The following is a 24,104-nucleotide window of genomic DNA, read 5'->3' on the forward strand; positions in this document are numbered from 1 at the left end:
ACATAGCAACAATTTTTGTAAATAAACTCTTAAAGCAGAAGTAAACCCATCCATAAAATATAACACTCCCATTGGTTGTGCTCTCCACCAAACTGTCAAACCATCCAATGACTGATGTCATAACTGATCACGTGCAGCATCATGGCAGTTGTAGATTAAAGAAAGGCAAAGATGGCAGCTTCCTTGGCTGAAAATGATACGGGGGTTTACTTACACTTTAAGAGTGCATACTGTATAGTTATCTGTATTTAGATTGTAATCAACACAGCAAGCAGCATCCCAGAAATGGGGCAATGTGACTGTAGACCTTGGCATATACAAATAAGAGTCCAATAAAGCTTTTGGCTATCCAGTAAAGCTGATAGATTAATAGTAATGATAATATCCCTCACAATGAACTCTTACTCTGAATTTCAGGGTACTGTATCATAAATGAGAGTGCCCAGCGGATGGTGGACGAGGTGGTTTCAGTTCCAGCCATAAATAAAGTTGTCACTGTGCTCAGCAAATTCATTTCATGGAAATATGTATTGGGATCAGATTTCTCCTGAATAAGAAACGTAGTAACAAATGTTAATAATAATAAAAATAAGAAAAAATAATAACAATATTGAAATCAGGTTTAAAGTTTAGGTGCACTATAGAAAAAAAGGATGAAATGTAGCAACCCCAGTGGCAGTCGGTCCATTAGGGGCGCATGGTCGCCGTCCTCCCTATCCATGCATCCGGCCTCCTAATCTACATGCAGGGCACTGGACGCATGGATTCCAATGGGGGGGGGGTTTGAAGCATGTGTTTAGAGCCAGAGGCTCTAATATGCTTCAAAAAAGGGTGGGCACGGGGCACGGAGCACTGTGCTCAAAGCCCACCCAGTTATGTGACATAGCAAATGAATATTCACTACTGTCACACTGATTCTCCTCCCGGCCAATCAGGAAACAGAGGAAAGAGGAGATGCACGGTGGAAGCCGCCATGATGCTAAGGAGGAGACGCCACCCGCCGCTCCTAGGAGCGCTGCCCGCCCGCAGCCTACATGGGGTAAGTGTGGGGCTGGATGACCGACCGACCGCAAGACCCCCCAGGGGGGTTTCGGGTGACTCGACCGATGGAGGGGGGGTTAGCTGCACTGTCAGCCAACCGGGAGGGGGTGGTTGTTTGCAGCCTTCCCCCCAAAAAAATCCACCAGCTGCCACTGAGCAACCCCATTGCCCAGGAATGGAAGAAACCTACATTCCCTTTCCAGGGAGTGAGGCCATGATGCTTAATGAACAAATGTCTAGTATTCTCCACAAAACGGACCTTCAGTCACTTTTTCATCTTTCCATCTATTAAATCTTCTGCCCTTGTTGTTTTAACTTTGGATAGTAAAACATATTTTTTTCTGCCAGTAAATACCTTATTAAGCCAACTTCCTCTTTCTTGTCTGGTAATTAGCCTAGGCTTATGACATCATGCACAGCGCTCTCTCTCACTCTCGTGAGAGTTTGCCAGGAAGGGAGGGGGGGTGAGTCATAAGAGGGCCAATGAGAGCTGCAGAAAGCAGAGCTGGAGGTGTGCCTCTGTGTGTCTGTAAATCCAGGAAGTGAACAGGCAGAAGCTTACGCTGCCCACAGTTAAAATGGATGCAGCCAGACTTAGTGGAGGGAGATTTCTGAAGCATTTGGCAAGTACAGAATTACAGTATATATAAAATAATATGCAAAGTGGTTGGAGGAAAGCTTCAGAATGGCAAAGATGCTTTTATTACAAATTATGTGGGCAGACTGCAGTTTCTCTTTAAGGTCTGAGAACCATAGTTGACGTATGCCTTCCCCGACTCTAATTGATGTCTCGGGCGACCCCAGGTCACTACCCACCTTTTCTCCTCCTCGCTTTACTTTTCCCTCACTCTCCTGTCTTACTCTTTGCTCTTGTTCTTTTGATGGGTTTTTCAGCACTCTTTAGTTGCCTATTGGTGTCCAGGACTATCCACTAAGGAATTGTTGACATAAAGGTCCTGACCACCTTGGCAATTATGGGGTTTTACCCAAAATAAATGTATGTTTTGTTTAAATTAGATATGACTGTTTGAGAAGGAGGCCTTCCTTTTCCTGAGCTGTGTATGTACACTTATGTTCTCTATGTCGCCAATTAAAGCCCCTGCACAAGGGGACTAGGTGCGTTTGTATTTCTGTATATTTTTGATATACCTACAAAAAAATTATTGCACAAGAATATAGCAAGCTTTCCCCCTTTAGAATATCCAATAAAATATAGATGTAGGCAAAGCACCATTTATACCTATGCAGGGTTGGCGTCCAATTAGACATCATAGAAAGCAATAGCTGAAACAGTTGATAAGTTCAAAGAAATAATAAATATTTATAAAGCGCTACGTAAACTGTTGGCGCTATATAAATACTGTATAATAATAATAATAATAAATAAAAGCAGTGCTAATACAGTATATGCAAAATGCTAATGTTCACCAAGAACAAAATGAAGTGCAACTGTGCTAACTAACATTGTGCCTTGTTCATATGCATAGCTTCCAACTGTCCCTGATTTTGAGGGACTGTCCCTGATTTGCAGCAAAGTCCCTCTGTCTCTCTTTCCTCCTCATTTGTCCCTCATTTGGTCTGATCTATACAGTTGTATATAAAATGCACTACTTATCTATAAAAAAAAGTCTTAACCAGTGCTAAACCTTTCATCCAATTTTTATATTGCTGCATTTGTAAATTCCAAGAGAAAATATAAAGGAATACTAGTGGTAAAAAAGCACTTGTGGGTTTAACCAGTTATTATTTTTTTTGTACAATTCTCCTTTAACTTAGACGTGGCAGGGGGTGTGTCCTATGTCTACATACTTTTACTAATAGGTGTTCTTCATTCCCATCTCAGAAAGAGGTACAGTTTGTATATGTCTATTATGTCTATACAGTGGGGACGGAGAGTATTCAGACCCCCTTAAATTTTTCACTCTTTGCTATATTGCTTACAGGTTACAAAAAAAATTCTGCTGCACTTAAGGTTGCTAAGAGCACAGTAGCCTCCGTAACCCTTAAATGGAAGACGTTTGGGACAACCAGAACCCTTCCTAGAGCTGTCCGTCCGGCCAAACTGAGCTATCGGGGGAGAAGAGCCTTGGTGAGAGAGGTAAAGAAGAACCCAAAGATCACTGTGGCTGAGCTCCAGAGATGCAGTCGGAAGATGGGAGAAAGTTGTAGAATGTCTACCATCACTGCAGCCCTCCACCAGTTGGGGCTTTATGGCAGAGTGGCCCGACAGAAGTCTCTCCTCAGTGCAAGACACATGAAAGCCCGCATGAAGTTTGCTAAAAAACACCTGAAGGACTCCAAGATGGTTAGAAATAAGATTCTCTGGTCTGATGGCCTTAATTCTAAGCGGTATGTGTGGAGAAAACCAGGTACTGCTCATCACCTGTCCAGTACAGTCCCAACAGTGAAGCATGGTGGTGGCAGCATCATGCTGTGGGGGTGTTTCTCAGCTGCAGGGACAGGATGACTGGTTGCAATTGAGGGAAAGATGAATGCGGCCAAGTACAGGGATATCCTGGACAAAAACCTTCTCCAGAGTGCTCAGGACCTCAGACTGGGCCGAAGGTTTACCTTACAACAAGACAATGACCCTAAGCACACAACTAAATTAATGAAGGAGTGGCTTCACAACAACTCCATGACTGTTCTTGAATGGCCCAGCCAGAGCCATGACTTAAACCCAATTGAACATCTCTGGAGAGACCTAAAAATGGCTGTCCACCAACGTTTACCAACCAACCTGACAGAACTAGAGAGGATCTGGAAGGAGGAATGGGAGAGGATCCCCAAATCCAGGTGTGAAAAACTTGTTTCATCTTTCCCAAAAAGACTCATGGCTGTATTAGATCAAAAGGTGCTTCTACTAAATACTGAGCAAAGGGTCTGAATACTTAGGACCATGTGATATTTCAGTTTTTCTTTTTAAATCAATCTGCAAAAATGTCAACAATTCTGTATTTTTCTGTCAATATGGGGTGCTGTGTGTACATTAATGAGGAAAAAAATGAACTTAAATGATTTTAGCAAATGGCTGCAATATAACAAAGAGTGAAAAATGTAAGGGGGTCTGAATACTTTCCATCCCCACTGTAGGTGTTCTTGTCCATAAGACTGAAAAGTTCAATGGCCCAACACAATTCCCCACTCCCCACTCTAAAAAAAATTTGTCTATGTCCCGCTTGTGAGAAATGTTTGCCAGGAAAGGAAGTGTCAAGTAGAAATCCAAATATGTACAACAATTAGCAATAAAAACTGGAAAGAGAACCTAACCCTTCCAACTCTATTCAAAACAAAATTTAGCTTCAGTTCAATTGCTTTCTATAAATAATGTTCAGAGTTTTTTTTTTCTACAACATTTTTCTATACGTGTACAGTATATTGTATATGATATATGAATTTATTTTTTAATTGTACTAACTGTGTTTGCTGTGATGAATATTTGTTTATCAAGTGCATACTTTATGATATTATATGAAATATTATTACGGTCTATTCTAGTTGAGAAGGGAGTATGCTTTTTATTCTTTTTTGGTGTTCTTTCTCTTTTGCATTTAAAATACATTATGTAGCACTGGCCCTAACCTCCAAAGGCCTAATGGTGACCTCCAAGATCAGGGAAAGCTGACATCCTTCCTTGTAGAGTGGGTTACTAGGCATACTGGGTGTAATGCAAGATGGGATGATTGGGCGCCAGTCACTTTTTGGATGCGAACAGAAGAGATTTATTGTCACTTAACAAGAACTGGAGGAGAGAGGGTTAGCGTCAGGACACCCTTAGGCAGATGCAATGGTAATTGGCAGACTCCAAGAGAAAATAGGCAGACAGCTATACAGGTTAAGGGCCTTCCAGCTGGATACGGTCACTGTATTTATATGTAGCGCCCTGGGGCTTAGTCAGGGATGCTCCTCACAAATTTACTTGCCAGGAGTAGTTACCCTGGTCAATTGTTAGAGATCCATTGATTTCTCCCTAAGTTTGGCATTGTTGCACTTTTCTCTTCTACCACTAGGTGGCAGGGTACTTGGTGGTACTAGATACAAGAAGGGAAACCCAAGGTCAGGTTATGGGTATATGGGGTATCTCAGCCAATGGGCAGGGGTTTTCTTGAATCTCTTGGAATGCTGGGAGAGCCTATATATTCGGGTGGGGTCAGGTGATCTATGTTCTGTGCCACCCGAACAGCTGTCTGGGTGGATGTGTGTTGTGTGCCCCGGGCTGCTAGGCCGGAGATTGGGCCTATCCCTGGGGCATCTGGCTTCTAGGCTGTGTGAGGGCCTATCAAGAAGTGAGAGGGCAGAGACCTTGCTACATGTAGAACTGTTGTCTCCTATGGAAACTGAACTTGCAACAGTAAATAGTTATCCTTACATGTAACTCACAGTAACTTGGTATAGATCTTTTCTTACATCACACAGTGTCCCACTGTAGATCTTCACTCACTGAGCTCCCAGTCTCTCACTGGACTTCAAGATCCCAGTCATCACTGCATCCTCTGAGCTCGGCCATAGCTAACCCGCTGTATACTCCTCAAGCGTCACCCCCGCTAACCCGCTGGATCCCTGGCTTGGTACTTGCTGAAGCTTTCCCACTTCTTCACTGTCCCCGACTGAAAAAGCCTGCTATGGTACTTCTTTCACACTTCCATAAACTGGCCTCTGATAACAGGAAGCATGGTCCCTTAGTGACGACAGCTTTCCCTTTACCTCTGGCATTGATTTGTGATTGCTGCTGGCAACTGGAATGATGGTTCCCTATAGCAACAACTTGGTTCTCCGTCTGCTTGAACCTCTGCAACTTGATCATACTCCAAGCCTGAAGTCCCAACCCCGCGCTGCTTCTCCTACTCCTGGATGGGCATCAGACAGCCTAGCAACCAGGTACTCCTGGGATAGGCCTCAGGCTTCTGGCCTAGCAAACCGGGGCATTTCCACACATGTCCACCCAGACAGCCATCCATGTGGCACAGAATAGCAATTACCTGACTCCGCCCAAATAAATAGGCTCTCCCAGCAGGCCAAATGGCTAAAGAGACCACTGCCAATTGGCTGACGACCCATCCACTCATAGTCGGACTTTGCTAGGCTCTTGTCAATCCAATGTCACCGGCAACAGTGCCACCCAGTGACAGAAGAGAGAAGTGCAGCAAATCCAGATTTAGGGAAAAACCAATGGAGCCTTTAACAATTAGCGAGGGCACTTACTACATGCAGACTAAATTTTTGAGTGACCCTGCCTAAACACCAGGGTGCTACATCTATATTTAATTAATAATTGCTTGTGAATAGTGGAAGGATGTGCCTAAAGAGAAAAAAAATATTTTTGATTTGTCAAAACAAAATAAAACCTGATGTTGGGTTTTAAACCTGGGTATAGCATATGACAGTAAAAGTTAGTTATTCTTTTTTTTTTTTTTTTTTTACCTCCTCTTGCTTTTTGTTTTTTGTTTTTTTTTTTTTTTATCAAAAATGGTTTTATTAACCACTTGCCATCCGGGCCATTTCTGACACTTTGCTCCTAAATGTAAAAATCTACCTTTTTATGCTAAAAAATTACTTAGAACCCCCAAACATAATAATATATATTTATTTATTTATTTTTAGCAGAGACCCTATAGAAAAAATGGTAAGTGTTGCAATTTTTTATGTCACACGGTATTTGCGAAGTGGTTTTTCAAACGCAATGAATTAAAGAAAAAAACACTAAAGTTAGCTCAATTTTTGTGTATAATGTGAAAGATGATGTTACGCCGCATAAATAGATATCTAACATGTCACGCTTTAAAATTGCATCTGCCCATGGAATGGCGGCAAACTATGGTGCTTAAAATTCTCCATAGAATTATTGCTCTCGCTCTGGCGTACACCAACAATACCTTATATGTGTGGTTCGATTGCTGTTTACGTATGCATGTGGGAGTAACATATGCGTTCGCATTTGCACGTAAACAGGGTGGGACGGGGGTGCTTTAAATTTTACAAAAATATTTTTTTTACTTTTTTTTTTTTGCACTAACTTTATTGCTATCACAAGGGATGAACAACATCCCTTGTGATAGCATGGGCCATGACAGGTCCCCTATTAGACCCCAAATCTCTCCTCTGGCCTCCCATGTAGGTGATCAGAGACAGATGGGTCTGATCGGCTACTTACTGGTCGCTGGTGGTCAGGTAAACAAAGGGGCGGAATTAAAAGTGACAAACTATACATCGCTCCCTGTTTCCAGGGTTACAGAGAGAGGGGAACAATGTCAGTTCCTCTCTATCTGTACAGGGCGGCAAACGCTGCCAACCTACGCGTTGAGACCGGAGAGCCCGAAAGAGGCGGTGGCGGTGGAGAGAGGTTCTGCCACCTGCAGAACTGATCAATTGGCTAATTAGCCACTGCCTTGTTCAGAATCCCTGGATGAAAAGATTGATACCAGGATGATGCCTGGTATGAAACTGGAGGAATCCATGTATGCCCTGTCGGCAGGAAGTGGTTAAACTTTAGACAATCAATTACAATCCAGTAACATCACATCACTGGTAATAGCAGCATTTCACAGAATATCGGACTAATGCATATATGGAATACAGGCATTTACAGTACTTGCTAGCAGCCATAACACATATTCAACTATAACCATTTATATTTGTGCTGGTCTACCAAGGCACTGCAATAACCGCATCTGGACCAGTTTGCGAGGACTAATACCTGGAGTGTTTAACCATGGCACCTATAGTCTATCAATTTACCCAGGCATCCTCTGTGTTGGTAGACGTATTTCTCAAAAATAAGAGTGTTCCCCATGCGCGTCACCCATTGCTGATGAGAAGGAGGGTCAGGGGACTTCCAGAGCAAAAAAAGTGTTTTATGGGCTGAAAGAGAGCAAAAGTAAACTCCACTCTCGTGGGATCCTCTGGTATTAGATCCCTAAGGATGCCCAACAAGCAGCATGTAGGGTCAAGAATTACCGTAGTCTGAAATACGAACTGCCGAGCAGTAGCAGTGTAGCTTGGGGCACCTCCAAAGGAAGTGGGAAAAGGTCACCCCTGTCTCTTTTACATCTATAACACAGAGGGTCCATAAGTATTCCCATATTGTGGAACTAAGCTGGAGTATAATGAGATCTCAAGACTATATACAGCTGGGACAATCTTTGCGAGGAAATCAGAGAGCTAGCCACTATAGCTTGCAGCACATCCTTACCTTCTCTTGCATGACAAGGAACGCATCAATAAGCCCTTTCTGGTCATCTCTATCCAGTTCTTTCAGGTGCTCCACACACTCTGCCTTCAAAAAATTGTGTATATCTTCTATATTCTGCATCACTTTGCTGTGTGCTCCACACAGGTAATAGAAGATGGGAAAGAAATTGTACATCTAAGAACAAGACATAATATTATACAAATGTTGGGACTTTGCTATTTTGTAGTATGTGTTATGGTGTTTTTGTGATCTGCAAGAAGTAGTTAGGGTACAAGTATTCCTTCACTTCTGACTGTGCAAAGCTCAGGTTGCTTACTGATTCTGCCATTATAAATGATTCTGTTGGCTGCTGTTAAGCATGCTCCAGCTGCCTGGTTTTATTTTGAGTTATGCTCAGTGAATTACTATAGAGTTTGTTGGAGTGAGCTAAGGAGATCATGAATATTTGGGACCAGCCTCTAATGAAAGTTTTATCTCCTGGGCTTCTGCCCAAAGGGGTTCTGTGTTGAAGGAGTGTCCCCTCTGGGAGATTGCTAAAACATGCTACATAATCAGTATCTTGGCCTTAAAGAAGTGCCTTTGTCTATCCCTAAAAGTGAGAATTTTCTTTCTTATAGAGAACATTTAGAAACGTAACTTTTGCCCAAACAGTATCCTGAAAAATAGCAGAACACTGCCTCTGCTTACATGTAGATGAAAGAAAGCCAGCAGGTTGATCTTCCACAATAAATTCGTTTATTAATCCAGGTGTGGTACAAAATAATACAGGGCTTATGTGAAAATGGGAACTCCTGCGCTGTCGGGGAGGACCTACGCTAAAGGACACTGCTGCAACACCTATGTACTGATCCGAACAGGACAAATGAGGCTAAGTAAAGAAAGGTGGTAGTTGCGCTGTGATGAAGGGGACAATGGGGGAAAGGGGATGAGGGAGGGGCTAACATAAAATGAAACAGAGTGGCCTGGAAAATGAGCCAAACACACTAATGGGCTCTAGATGCTAAGAGACATAGTGAAAATACAGTGCAAAATTGCTGACATCAGGAATAAAAATAAAATGTATAAAAAATATAAAACTGCAGGCAAGCAATGCGTGATATATAAAGGGCAATAATGAAACAGTGAATCCAGTGGAAATGACTGCTTAAAAAAAACAGACCTTGTGTATGGAAAAAAATGCTAGCAAAAATAGAAACATAAAAATAGCAATGACACAAATAAAAGTGAATAAGTGAGTAACAATCAAACATAAAATAGTCCAAAAATAGATGTGGGCTAGTAACACACTAGCAAAGCACTAGCGAATAAGTGACAACTTTGATGGGCTGCAAATGACAGGTCCCTGAGGGTAAGTAAATAGCAGTCCCGTCACCAGATCAAAAAACTCGTGGCTAAAAAGACAAAAAACAGTTCCAATGGTGAAGGGAGAGGGATCTTCAGTGGGGACACCTCCGTGTATACAAGCCGCTTACCTTACAGCTGTAAGGCATACAGCATGTGTTGCAAATGGCCAGCAGAAGTGGAAGTTCTGTGTAAACAGGTAATAACAGTAATGAAAATGCCAGGCGGAATATAGAAATAAAAAATAAACAGCATGTAATTTGACTCTGCGACGACCACAGTGGAGGGGGGCAGGACACAAAGGAGGAGAGGTTGCACTCACTTTGAAAAAGTGAGTGGGGGCATCAATCCACGAGCGCCGAGCTCGTATACCTCCAGGAATATCTCCAATCTGCAGTCTGTCCCCGTGCCTCACTCCTCAGTGCTCATCAGGTAGAGTGACGGTATAAAATATAAGGGGAAAGAAACGCACATAGCGTGATCCCATATAAAAGATATATTTATTAAATAAAAAACGTCCAGTCAACTTACATTTAAACAACGCTGAAGTACATAGCAACCACGAGCGCCAAGCTCGTCTCCTGTTGTCTGTCTGTGGCAACGTCCCGTGCTCCAATCCTGACGTCATGTGACTTCTTCAGAGCTCTGAAGAAGTCACGTGACGTGACAATACGCGTCAGGATTGGAGCACGGGACGTTGGTGTGTTTGGCTCATTTTCCAGGCCACTCTGTTTCATTTTATGTCAGCCCCTCCCTCATCCCCTTTCCCCCATTGTCCCCTTCATCACAGCGAACTACCACCTTTCTTTACTTAATACAGGGCCATAGCCATGATTAAGGCTACACATCGAAACAAGTAAGTCCTGTATTATTTTGTACCACACCTGGATTAATAAACTCATTCATTGTGGAAGATTGAGCTGCTGGTTTTCTTTCATCTACATGTTTGTTTGGGTGCTAGGACACTACAAGCAAGTGCACTGACCGCTCACCACCTCTGGGAATTACAACAGATATTTTCTACTATATTTATCCACAGTATGAGATCATCTAAGGTATCGCTGTCTCTGCCTGCTATTCCCACAAGACTTGGAGTGCAATTTGAATATGTCACTACTGTGCTGTTCACTGTTCTCCTTGCTTGCAAGGAAGCTGTATCTATGGACCTGCTTAATTTTGTCTTAATACATTTTGTGGCTGTATGCTTTTGGCACTGGTGCCACAACACTGCAACCCCTCACAGATACTCTAGTTGAGCGCAGGAACGAGTCCTGCTGCAAAATATTACAGCAAAAATTGTAATTACATGCCCCTGTTAAACAGGGCAGAAAAATTGGGCTTTAGGCACTGGTGCTGGTGCCCAGAACCTAAAATGTTCTTAGAAGCTATCAACATGAACATTGAGAAGGAATAGGATAGTCACTCAGCATGGCAGGATAGTCACTCAGCATCAGCATAGGCAGTCTTCAAGGGATCTCACATTCATAAAAAATTAATCACTTAAATCAGCATCAGGTACTTGGTAGCCGGTGATCCAAGACTGATTCATTTTTATGAAGGTGAGCCGATCAACCGAGTCTGTGGACAGGCACACTCTGTGATCGGTTACAAAGCCTCCAGCAGCACTGAATGTGCGTTCAGATAGAACGCTGGATGCAGGACAGGCTATTAGCTCAATTGCATACTGTGCAAGCTCTGACCAGTGATCCATCCTCAAGACCCAGTAACCCAGTGGATTTTCGGTTGGAAAGGTCTCCAAGTCTAATCTTGCCCCAAGGTATTCCTGCAGAATAAAAAATTGTCTGAACGCATCGGTCAGACGGCCATCTTCTCCACCTCTCCTTCTGTGACTGACCGAAGCCTCAGCATCACGTTGTCCAGGAGGACCAGGTAATTGTAACCTCCCAGGCTCTGGAAACGCATTGCACAAACCCTTCTGCAAGGCCTCCCGAAGATGTTTCATTCTCTGCTTCCTCTGCGAAGGCTGGATAAGTTCCACAACCTTACCCTTGTAACATGGATCAAGAAGGGTTGCCAGCCAGTACTGATCCCTCTCCTTGATACCACGAATCTGAAGATTCTTTCGCAAGCTTTGCAGGATCAGGGAGGCCATGCAGCGTAGGTTTGCTGAGGCATTCAGTCCGGAATCCTCTGGGTCACAAAGGACAACATGATCCGCAGCCACCTCCTCCCAGCCACGTACAAGTCCATGGGTTTCTGGGGACTGAAAACGATCCCTTGAAGACTGCTGCTGATGCTGAGTGTCAGGCTCCACCTCCATGCTTACACAATCCTCCTCCTCCTCCTCCTCTTCCTGTGTGATAGGCAGGCCTGCAGGAATACTGTCTGGATAAAGGGGGCCTTGAGAGGTAAGGAAGTCCTCCTCTTCCTCCCTCTGTTCTGCCTCAAGTGCCCTGTCCATTATTCCACGCAGCGTGTGCTCCAACATTAAGACAAGAGGGACAGTATCATTAATGCATGCACTGTCACTGCTCACCATCCTCGTGGCAACCTCAAATGGTGACAGGACAGTGCATGCATCCTTGATCATTAGCCACTGGTGTGGCGAAAAAAAGCCAAGCTCCCATGACCCTGTCCTGGTGCCATACTCGCACAGGTACTCATTGATGGCCCTCTGCTGCGTGTGCAGCCGCTGCAGCATTGCAACATTGAGTTCCACCTGGTGGGCATGTCACAGATGAGGCGGTTCTTGAAGGTCAGCCAGCTGAGCACTGGCATTTTATGACCGGCGGAAATGCCCACAGACTTTCCTGGCCTGTCTCAGGAGATCCTGTAAGCCTGGGTACCTGCACAAGAACCGCTGCACCACCAAATTAAGGACGTGAGCCAAACAGGGAACATGGGTGAAGTGTCCCTGTCGGAGGGCGGAGAGGAGGTTGGTGCCATTGTTGCAAACCACCATTCCTGGCTGAAGCTGGCGTGGCATCAACCACCTCTCAGCCTGCCCCTGCAGAGCCGCCAGAATCTCTGCCCCAGTGTGGCTCCTGTCCCCTAAGCAGACCAACTCAAGCACCATATGGCATCTTTTTGCCTGAGTGTTTGCATAGCCCCTAGAATGCCTATGGAGCACCGCTGGTTCCGAGGACAAATCTGCACAGGAAGAGGCCATAGAGGAACAAGAAGAGAAGGGGGTAGAGGAGAGAGGTGTGGCAGAATCACCACTGCCAGCATTTTGGAGGCTTGGTGGTGGAACAAGCTCCAACATTACTGCACCCTGTCTTGCATCCTTCCCAGCTGCCAGCAGGGTTACCCAGTGCATCATGAAAGAAAGGTAACGTCCCTGTCCATGCCTGCTGGACCATGAGTCAGTGGTAATATGCACCTTACCGCTGACTGCCCTGTCCAACGAGGCCAAGACATTGCCTTCCACATGCTGGTAGAGAGCCGGAAAGGCATTCTGAGAAAAAAATGGCATTTGGGAACCTGCCACTGAGGACATTCCAAAAATTCTCGAAAGGGGGCAGAGTCTACCAGCTGAAAAGGCAGCAGTTGGAGTGCTAGCAATTTAGCCAAACTAGCATTCAGCTGCTGAGCATGTGGATGACTGGGACCAAATTTCTTTCGCAACTGGGGTAGGGAAATTTGCCTGCTACAATTGGATTTAGGTGTACCGCTAGCAGATTGCCCGCAAGTGCTTGGGACACCTAATTCTACACCTTCATTCCTCTCAGTGCAGGTCTCTGAGAGGACTGAAGGTATAGTGGGGTTGTTGATCCCAGCTGATGAGGAGCAAGGAGAGGTCCACCTTGTTCCTTGGTGTGGGTCTTTTAATACTGTTGCCAACGAACTGCATGGGAGCTCGACATATGTCTGGTCAAGCATGTGGTCCCCAAGCGGCTGCTGTTTTGGCCACACTTGATACGCTTCAGAGGTATGTTGCAAACAGCAACGGTGTGATCTGCTGCACATGTCTCAAAAAAAGGCCTACACCAAAGAACTTTCGAAAAAACGTGCAGAGTCAGCAGCGCCCTGCACATGCGGAGCTCTGCGGTGTGATGCAGTCGGTTGGCTGTCCTTAAGCTGGCCCCTGGAGGGCATGCTGCCTCCTCAGGACATGATGGTGGGGCTAGAGAAGGAGTGATTGATGCCATTGAGCCAATGGAATAGGCCGCTTTGGTAGCTGCATTGGCAGCCAAACTTCTCTTAGCCTGGGTGACAGAGGATGAGGAGGATGAGGACAGCTTTGTTATTCATCTCTACCAACTCTTCTGCATGTTGTGGCTCAACACAGCCAGCTGCCAAAAAAAAGGATAAGCGTGCCCCACGGCCATGTGCTGAGTATGCATCATGTCCACGACCAGCACTGTTGGCTGTAGACACAGAGCCTACTTGCCCTTTTTAGTGACCTGTGAGCATCTGCCTTTCCTTGGTGGCCTTCCAGACATGCTGTAAAATTGGATTAGCAAAACACCACCTGAAGTTTACTAGAAAAATTACACCAGGAATGGCCTGAAGTCAGGTATAGGCTTGGCTAGACTAGAATGCAGTGGATATATATGTAGGAGACTGCATATATATCTTTATGCACTGCAGATCACTAAATCACCTGCCTGGCCTGCCTGCCTGAAAGTGTCATTGCAAACGTACACCAGGAATGGCCTGCAGTCAGGTATAGGCTTGGCTAGACTAGAATGCAATCGATATATATCTAGGAGACAGTATATGTATTTTATGCACTGCAGATCACTGAATCACCTGCCTGCCTGTCTGAAAGTGTCGTTTAAAACGTACACCAGCAATGGCCTGCAGTCAGATATAGGCTTGGCTAGACTAGAATGCAGTGGATATATATATGTAGGAGACTGTATATATATTTTATGCACTGCGGATCACTGAATCACTTGCCTGCCTGCCTGCCTGAAAGTATATTTGGAAACGTACACCAGCAATGGCCTGCAGTCAGATATAGGCTTGGCTAGACTAGAATGCAGTGGATATATATGTAGAAGACAGTATATATATTTTATGCACTGCAGATCACTGAATCACTTGCCTGCCTGCCTGAAAGTGTATTTGGAAACGTACACCAGGAACTATCTGTAGTCAGATATAGGCTTGGCTAGACTAGAATGCAGTGGATATATACAGTGGGGATGGAAAGTATTCAGACCCCCTTACATTTTTCACTCTTTGTTATATTGCAGCCATTTGCTAAAATCATTTAAGTTCATTTTTTTCCTCATTAATGTACACACAGCACCCCATATTGACAGAAAAACACAGAATTGTTGACATTTTTGCAGATTTATTAAAAAAGAAAAACTGAAATATCACATGGTTCTAAGTATTCAGACCCTTTGTTGTGACACTCATATATTTAACTCAGGTGCTGTCCATTTCTTCTGATCATCCTTGAGATGGTTCTACACCTTCATTTGAGTCCAGCTGTGTTTGATTATACTGATTGGACTTGATTAGGAAAGCCACACACCTGTCTATATAAGACCTTACAGCTCACAGTGCATGCCAGAGCAAATGAGAATCATGAGGTCAAAGGAACTGCCTGAAGAGCTCAGAGACAGAATTATGGCAAGGCACAGATCTGGCCAAGGTTAGAAAAAAATTTCTGCTGCACTTAAGGTTCCTAAGAGCACATAAGAGCCTCCATAATCCTTAAATGGAAGACGTTTGGGACGACCAGAACCTTACCTAGAACTGGCCGTCCGGCCAAACTGAGCTTTCGGGGGAGAAGAGTTAAAGATGAACCCAAAGATCACTGTGGCTGAGCTCCAGAGATGCAGTCGGAGATGGGAGAAAGTTGTAGAAAGTCAACCATCACTGCAGCCCTTCACCAGTCAGGGCTTTATGGCAGAGTGGCCCGACAGAAGCCTCTCCTCAGTGCAAGACACATGAAAGCCTACATGGAGTTTGCTAAAAAACACCTGAAGGACTCCAAGATGGTGAGAAATAAGATTACCTGGTCTGATGAGACCAAGATAGAACTTTTGGCCTTAATTCTAAGCGGTATGTGTGGAGAAAACCAGGCACTGCTCATCACCTGTCCAATACAGTCCCAACAGTGAAGCATGGTGGTGGCAGCATCATGCTGTCGGGGTGTTTTTCAGCTGCAGGAACAGGACGACTGGTTGCAATCGAGGGAAAGATGAATTCAGCCAATTACAGGGATATAATGGACGAAAACCTTCTCCAGAGTGCTCAGGACCTCAGACTGGGCCAAAGGTTTACCTTCCAACAAGACAATGACCCTAAGCACACAGCAAAAATAATGAAGGAGTGGCTTCACAACAACTCAGTAACTATTTTTGAATGGCCCAGCCAGAGCCCTGACTTAAACCCAATTGAGCATCTCTGGAGAGACCTAAAAATGGCTGTCCACCAACGTTTACCATCCAACCTGACAGAACTGGAGAGGATCTGCAAGGAGGAATGGCAGAGGATCCCCAAATCCAGATGTGAAAAACTTGTTGCATCTTTAACAAAAAGAATCATGGCTGTATTAGATCAAAAGGATGCTTATACTAAATACTGAGCAAAGGGTCTGAATACTTAGGACCATGTGATATTTCAGTTTTTCTTTTTTAATAAATCTGCAAAAATGTCAACAATCCTGTGTTTTTCTGTCAATATGGGGTGCTGTGTGTACATTAATGAGGAAAAAAAATTAACTTAAATGATTTTTGCAAATGGCTGCAATATAACAAAGAGTGAAAAATGTCTGAATACTTTCCATCCCCACTGTATATCTACTGCATTCTAGTCTAGCCAAGCCAATATCTGACTGAAGGCCATTGCTGGTGTACATTTTCACATACACTTTCAGGCAGGCAGGCAGGCAAGTGATTCAGTGATCTGCAGTGCATTAAATATATATACAGACTCCAACATATATACAGTTTATAAAGTTAAGGGGGTCTGAATACTTTCCCTCCCCACTGTGTATATGTTGGAGTCTGTATATATATTTAATGCACTGCAGATCACTGAATCACTTGCCTTTGTTATATTGCAGCCATTTGCTAAAATCATTTAAGTTCATTTTTTTCCTCATTAATGTACACCCAGCACCCCATATTGACAGAAAAACAGAATTGTTGACATTTTTGCAGATTTATTAAAAAAGAAAAACTGAAATATCACATGGTCCTAATTATTCAGACCCTTTGCTCAGTATTTAGTAGAAGCACCCTTTTGATCTAATACAGCCATGAGTCTTTTTGGGAAAGATGCAACAAGTTTTTCACACCTGGATTTGGGGATCCTCTGCCATTCCTCCTTGCAGATCCTTCTCCAGTTTTGTCAGGCTGGATGGTAAACGTTGGTGGACAGCCATTATAGGTCTCTCCAGAGATGCTCAATTGGGTTTAAGTCAGGGCTTTGGCTGGGCCATTCAAGAACAGTCACGGAGTTGTTGTGAAGCCACTCCTTTGTTATTTTAGCTGTGTGCTTATTGTCTTGTTGGAAGGTAAACCTTCAGCCCAGTCTGAGGTCCTGAGTACTCTGGAGAAGGTTTTCGTCCAGGATATCCCTGTACTTTGCCGCAGTCATCTTTCCCTCGATTGCAACCAGTCGTCCTGTCCCTGCAGCTGAAAAACACCCCCACAGCATGATGCTGCCACCACCATGCTTCACTGTTCGGACTGTATTGGACAGGTGATGAGCAGTGCCTGGTTTTCTCCACACATACAGCTTAGAATTAAGGCCAAAAAGTTCTATCTTGGTCTCATCAGACCAGAAAATTTTATTTCTCACCATCTTGGAGTCCTTCAGGTGTTTTTTCAGTAAACTCCATGCGTGCTTTCATATGTCTTGCACTGAGGAGAGGCTTGCGTCAGGCCACTCTGCCATAAAGCCCCGACTGGTGGAGGGCTGCAGTGATGGTTGACTTTCTACAACTTTCTCCCATCTCCCGACTGCATCTCTGGAGCTCAGCCACAGTGATCTTTGGGTTCATCTTTACCTCTCTCACCAAGGCTCTTTACTACCGATAGCTCAGTTTGGCCGGACGGCCAGCTCTAGGAAGGGTTCTGGTCTTCGCAAATGTCTTCTATTTAAGGATTATGGAGGCCACTGTGCTCTTAGGAACCTTAAGTGCAGCAGAAATTTTTTTGTAACCTTAACCAGATCTGTGCCTTGCCGCAATTCTGTCTCTGAGCTCTTCAGGCAGTTCCTTTGACCTCATGATTCTCATTTGCACTGACATGCACTGTGAGCTGTAAGGTCTTATATAGACAGGTGTGTGGCTTTCCTAATCAAGTCCAATCACTATAATCAAACACAGCTGGACTCAAATGAAGGTGTAGAACCATCTTAAGGATGATCAGAAGAAATGGACAGCACCTGAGTTAAATATATGAGTGTCACAGCAAAGGGTCTGAATACTTAAGAGTGATATTTCAGTTTTTCTTTTTTAATAAATCTGCAAATATGTCAACAATTCTTTGTTTTTCTGTCAATATGGCGTGCTGTGTGTACATTAATGAGGAAAAAAATGAACTTTTTTAGCAAATGGCTGCAATATAACAAAGAGTGAAAAATTTAAGGGGGTCTGAATACTTTCCGTCCCCACTGTATATATATAGGAGACTGTATATATATTTAATGCACTGCAGATCACTGAATCACCTGCCTGCCTGCCTGAAAGTGTATTTGAAAATGTACAACAGGAACGGCCTATAGTCAGGTATAGGCTTGGCTAGATTAGAATGCAGTGGATATATATGTAGGAGACAGTATATATATATATATTTTATGCACTGCAGATTACTGAATCACTTGCCTGCCTGCCTGAAAGTGCATTTGGAAACGTACACAAGAAATGGCCTGCAGTCAGATATAGGCTTGGCTAGACTAGAATGCAGTAGATATATATATGTAGGAGACTGTATGTATATTTTATGCACTACGGATCACTGATTCACCTGCCTGCCTGAAAGTGTATTTATAAACCTCCACCAGGAATGGCCTGTAGTCAGGTATAGGCTTGGCTAGACTAGAATGCAGTGGATATATATGTAGGAGACAGTATATATATTTTATACACTGCAGATCACTGAATCACTTGCCTGCCTGAAAGTGTATTTGAAAATGTACACCAGGAACTACCTGCAGTCAGATATAGGCTTGGCTAGACTAGAATGCAGTGGATATATATATGTTGGAGACTGTATATATATTTAATGCACTGCAGATCACTGAATCACTTGCCTGCCTGCCTGCCTGCCTGAAAGTGTATTTGAAAATGTACACCAGCAATGGCCTGCAGTCAGATATAGGCTTGGCTAGACTAGAATGCAGTGGATATATATATGTAGGAGACAGTATATATATATTTTATGCACTGCAGATCACTGAATCACCTGCCTGCCTGCCTGCCTGAAAGTGTATTTGAAAACGTACACCAGGAATGGCCTGTAGTCAGGTATAGGCTTGGCTTGACTAGAATGCAGTGGATATATATGTAGGAACAGTATATATATTTTATGCACTACAGATCACTGAATCACTTGCCTGCCTGAAAGTGTATTTGGAAATATATATCAGCAATGGCCTGCAGTCAGATATAGGCTTTGCTAGACTAGAATGCAGTGGATATTTATGTAGGAGACAGTATATATATTTTATGCACTGCAGATCACTGAATCACTTGCCTGCCTGTCTGAAAGTGTATTTGGAAACGTACACCAGCAATGGCCTGCCGTCAGATATAGGCTTGGCTAGACTAGAACGCAGGGGATATATATATATATATATATATATATATATATATATATATATATATATATATATATATATTTATATGCAGGAGACTGTATATATACCGTATTTATAGGTGTATAACACGCACTCAAAATCAGGGGGAAATCGTGTTATACGCCGATCCCCGCCGATCCACCGCTGATTGTGAGAGGAGCGAGCGCCGGTCGCTGATATAAATACATAGCGGTGTGTACTCAGCTAGGCTGCAAGGCTGCAAGTGACACTGACAAGGCTGCAAGGCTGCAAGTGACACTGACAAGGCTGCACGGCTTGAATACATACACCAGGAATGGCCTGCAGTGAGATCTAACTACACAGGATACAGTGTATATATATATATATATATATATATATATATATATATATATATACAAAGTCGGTATGTATATATATACAAAATACACTGCAGACTTTCAGCTTTAATTTGAGGGTGTTTACATCCAAATTAGGTGAACGGTGTAGGAATTACAACAGTTTGTATATGTGCCTCCCACTTTTTAAGGGACCAAAAGTAATGGGACAATTGGCTGCTCAGCTGTTCCATGGCCAGGTGTGTGTTATTCCCTCATTATCCCATTTACAAGGAGCAGATAAAAGGTCCAGAGTTAATTTCAAGTGTGCTATTTGAGATATATATATGAGATCCAAAGAGCTGTCACTATCAGTGAAGCAAGCCATCATTAGGCTGAAAAAACAAAACAAACCCATCAGAGAGATAGCAAAAACATTAGGTGTGGCCAAATCAACTGTTTGGAACATCCTTAAAAAGAAAGAACGCACCAGTGATCTCAGCAACACCAAAAGACCAAGAAGACCATGGAAAACAACTGTTGTGGATGACTGAAGAATTCTTTCCCTGGTGAAGAAAACACCCTTTACAACAGTTGGCCAGATCAAGAACACTCTCCAGGAGGTAGGTGTATGTGTGTCAAAGTCAACAATCAAGAGAAGATTTCACCAGAGTGAATACAGAGGGTTCACCACAAGATGTAAACCATTGGTTAGCCTCAAAAACAGGAAGGCCAGATTAGAGTTTGCCAAACAACATCTAAAAAAGCCTTCACAGTCCTGGAACAACATCCTATGGACAGATGAGACCAAGATCAACTTGTACCAGAGTGATGGGAAGAGAAGAGTATGGAGAAGGAAAGGAACTGCTCATAATCCAAAGCATACCACCTCATCAGTGAAGCATGGTGGTGGTAGTGTCATGGCGTGGGCATGTATGGCTGCCAAAGGAACTGGTTCTCTTGTATTTATTGATGATGTGACTGCTGACAAAAGCAGCAGGTTGAATTCTGAAGTGTTTCGGACAATATTATCTGCTCATATTCAGCAAAATGCTTCAGAACTCATTGGACGGCACTTCACAGTGCAGATGGACAATGACCCGAAGCATACTGCAAAAGCAACCAAAGAGTTTTTTAAGGGAAAGAAGTGGAATGTTATGCAATGGCCAAGTCAATCACCTGACCTGAATCCGATTGAGCATGCGTTTCACTTGCTGAAGACAAAACTGAAGGGAAAATGCACCAAGAACAAGCAGGAACAGAAGACACTTGCTGTAGAGGCCTGGAAAAGCATCACCAGGGATGAAACCCAGCGTCTGGTGATGTCTATGCATTCCAGACTTCAGGATGTAATTGACTGCAAAGGATTTGCAACCAAGTATTAAAAAGTGAAAGTTTGTTGGATGATTGTTAATCTGTCCCATTACTTTTGGTCCCTTAAAAAGTGAGAGGCACATATACAAACTGTTGTAATTCCTACACCGATCACCTGATTTGGATGTAAATACCCTCAAATTAAAGCTGAAAGTCTGCAGTTAAAGCACATTTTGTTCATTTCATTTCAAATCCATTGCGGTGGTGTACAGAGCCAAAAAGATTAGAATTGTGTCAATGTCCCAATATTTATGGACCTGACTGTATATATATATATATATATATATATATATATATATATATATATATATATATATATTTATATACAAAATACACTGCAGCTAACTGAATCAACTGCCTGCTTGAAGTAGATTAGAAACAGTACAGCAGGATCGGTCTGCAGTGAGATCTAGCTAACCGAATAAACTGCCTGCTCAAAGTAAATGAAATGACACTTTCTCTCTCTCTATCTCTCTCTCCGCCAGCAACACACTACACAAGGCCGACGTGCAGGTGGCCTTATATAGTGTGGGGCGTGGACTTAACCCCCTGAGCCATAATTGGCCAAAGGCACCCTGCTGATGTTCGAGTCGAACTCATGTTCGATTTGAACTCAAAGCTCATCCCTAGTAATCAGTTGGGTAAGTGTGACATGAAGAAACAAAGTCCCGAAACCCCTACCAAGATGGCCATCCCTACACAGAGTAACAGTAACAGGGAAAATGATCAGCTTCAGCGAGCCAACAGGGAATACTGGTTACTGGTGTTTTGCCTTCTGATTGCTTTTTTTGGGCATAGCCTCCACAAAACAGGTCCTCTTTAAGGTTGTGAGTGGTTGGTTGAGGAACGATTTGAACACAGGAACTTTCTTATCTAATATAGTTAGGAAATTGGTGTCCAGATACCACCAGAACCTTGGTCCCTAAGAAGTCTAGTTCAGTCAGTTTGTAACCAGTCAACACAGCATAGTCTGTTGTAGCACAGAGAATATTGTGAAGAAATTTAGAAGTAGGGCTGTATGTTCAGTCAGTGTTTGAGTATCCTGATGTTCCTAACTCTCCTTCTTATCTACTATTATTCTGCAATAAATCCAGGTGAGCCCAAGTTATTTTTCCTAACACTGTACAGAAAAAAGGCACCATTGGATGTGCCCAGAGGCTACAACAAAGTAAGTGGGCTAGAAAAACTAGTTGATTTACTAAAACTAGAGGAGCGTGCAAAATCTGGGGCAGCTTTGTATAGAAACCAATCAGCTTCCAGGTTTTTTTTTGTCAAAGCTTAATTGAACAAGCTGAAGTTAGAAGCTTATTGGCTACTATGCACAGTTGCAATTTTTTTCATTCTCCAGTTTTATTAAATCCCAGTGTGGCCTATTTTCACACATACAAACACACTCCAATGTATATTGTATTTTACCGCAATTGAAGGACTCCCAACCAGTTTCATGTTCTCACTTATAAGTCCAAGGAGTCGGGGTAAAATAGGATGTTGATAGTCAAAACGGTGCCCAAAGATGATTGACATAATTATATTTCCAATGGCAAAATTTGTTTTTATGGTCAAGTCTTCTGGTTTGCCTGTTATGACAGAAGAACAAATCTAGATCACCAGTGCAGCAATGATGACTCTTGAAATTCAACAGTAGCCTCCCTGGCGGTATGATTAAGTCAGATTTTTGCGTCTCAAAAAGGTACAATTATTTTGCATAGAAATTTGGCGTTTTATATTGTAGGCCTGTAATTCTTAGCAATAACACACTTAAATCTGTCCAAACAAGAGTCTAGTAGATATCCCGGGTATGATAAAGTTTGAAACACAAAATCATGAATTATAATATAATAAATAAATATAAATAATTATAAAAAATAATAATATAATAATAATAAAATGAATATCCCCACGATTCACTATCGCTCAATTCTGCAAGTGATCTACTTTACTATCGCTGTTTTCTAGCTGGTCTAAAACCACTTTTGACGTAAAGGGACACTTTTTGGTTTGCTATGGACAATCTCCAGTTTCCAGGCAGAAAGAACAGTATATATCATATAAAACTGCATGCAGGGCACTGGACAAACCACTAGGGACAAAAGGGATGTGAAATAACTTCATAAAGTAATGTAATCTGTAATGCCGCATACACACGGGCGGACTTTTCGACCGGACTGGTCCGACGGACTTTCGACTGACTTTTGATGGACTTCCGACGGACTTTTGAATGAACGGACTTACCTATACACGATCACACCAAAGTCCAACGGATTTGTATGTGATGACGTACGACCGGACTAAAATAAGGAAGTTGATAGCCGGTAGCCAATAGCTGCCCTAGTGGGTTTTCGTCCGTCGGACTAGCGTACAGACGATTGGATTTTTCGTACTCGAGTCCGTCGGACAAATTAGAAACATGTTCCAAATCTAAAGCCTGTCAGATTTTTGACCGAAAAAGTCTGCTGCAGGTCCGATGGAGCCCACACACGGTTGGATTGTCCGCCGGATTCGGTCCGTCGGACCAGTCCGGTCGAAAAGTCCGCCCGTGTGTACACGGCATAAGAGTACAGTGTACTGTATGTATTATTATTTTTTACATTTTTTGAATTTGCCACCGGGCTCCACCCTCGTGCGTTGCAACGCTCGCAGGGAACGGAGCCCAGCACACAGAGGCTTCGGGCGGAGGACACAGCCCACAGACACAGCGGGGGGACATCGCAGGATCCTGGGGACAAGGTAAGTACACCGCACCAGGATCCTGCAATGCAATCCCGAGTGTGGCTCGGGGGTTCCCGCTAATGGTACTGAAATTTAACCCCAAACCACACTCGGGAAAACCACCAGGGAGGTTAAATTGGAGCAGAAGCAGAAACTACCCGTGGAATACATTCCCCATATATACCTGTAAAACCCAAATACATATTATTAATGGCTAAGTTCACTTTTTTTCTATTTCCAGCTCCCCTATGTATCAATATAGCATTAACCTTCTTCTTTTACAGAAATAAAAAAAGCTTTCTATTTATCCTACACAGCCCTTACCTCACTGTCCAGCTTGTTATATAAAACAAAAACTTTTCCATTACTTCCTGAGTAGACCTTAGGATGTGACACAGGAACAAGTTGACCAGCTGACCTAA

The 24,104-nt window shown here is 43.2% G+C and overlaps 1 protein-coding gene across 1 annotated transcript in view; it reads right to left on the reverse strand.

Moving 5' to 3' along the window:
* The window catches only part of LOC141139200 (cytochrome P450 2K6-like), a 116,996-nt gene that overhangs the window by 18,720 nt on the left and 74,172 nt on the right, over window positions 1–24,104 (reverse strand). The window contains exons 4-6 of the mRNA XM_073625118.1: window positions 22,390–22,550; window positions 8,231–8,404; window positions 406–547 (exon numbers count right to left, since the gene is read on the reverse strand). Of these exons, the coding sequence (XP_073481219.1) occupies window positions 406–547; window positions 8,231–8,404; window positions 22,390–22,550 (477 nt within the window). The remainder of the gene's footprint in view (window positions 1–405; window positions 548–8,230; window positions 8,405–22,389; window positions 22,551–24,104) is intronic.

This window comes from Aquarana catesbeiana, linkage group LG04 (genome assembly GCF_042186555.1).
Source record: "Aquarana catesbeiana isolate 2022-GZ linkage group LG04, ASM4218655v1, whole genome shotgun sequence".
Classification (NCBI taxonomy): domain Eukaryota; kingdom Metazoa; phylum Chordata; class Amphibia; order Anura; family Ranidae; genus Aquarana; species Aquarana catesbeiana.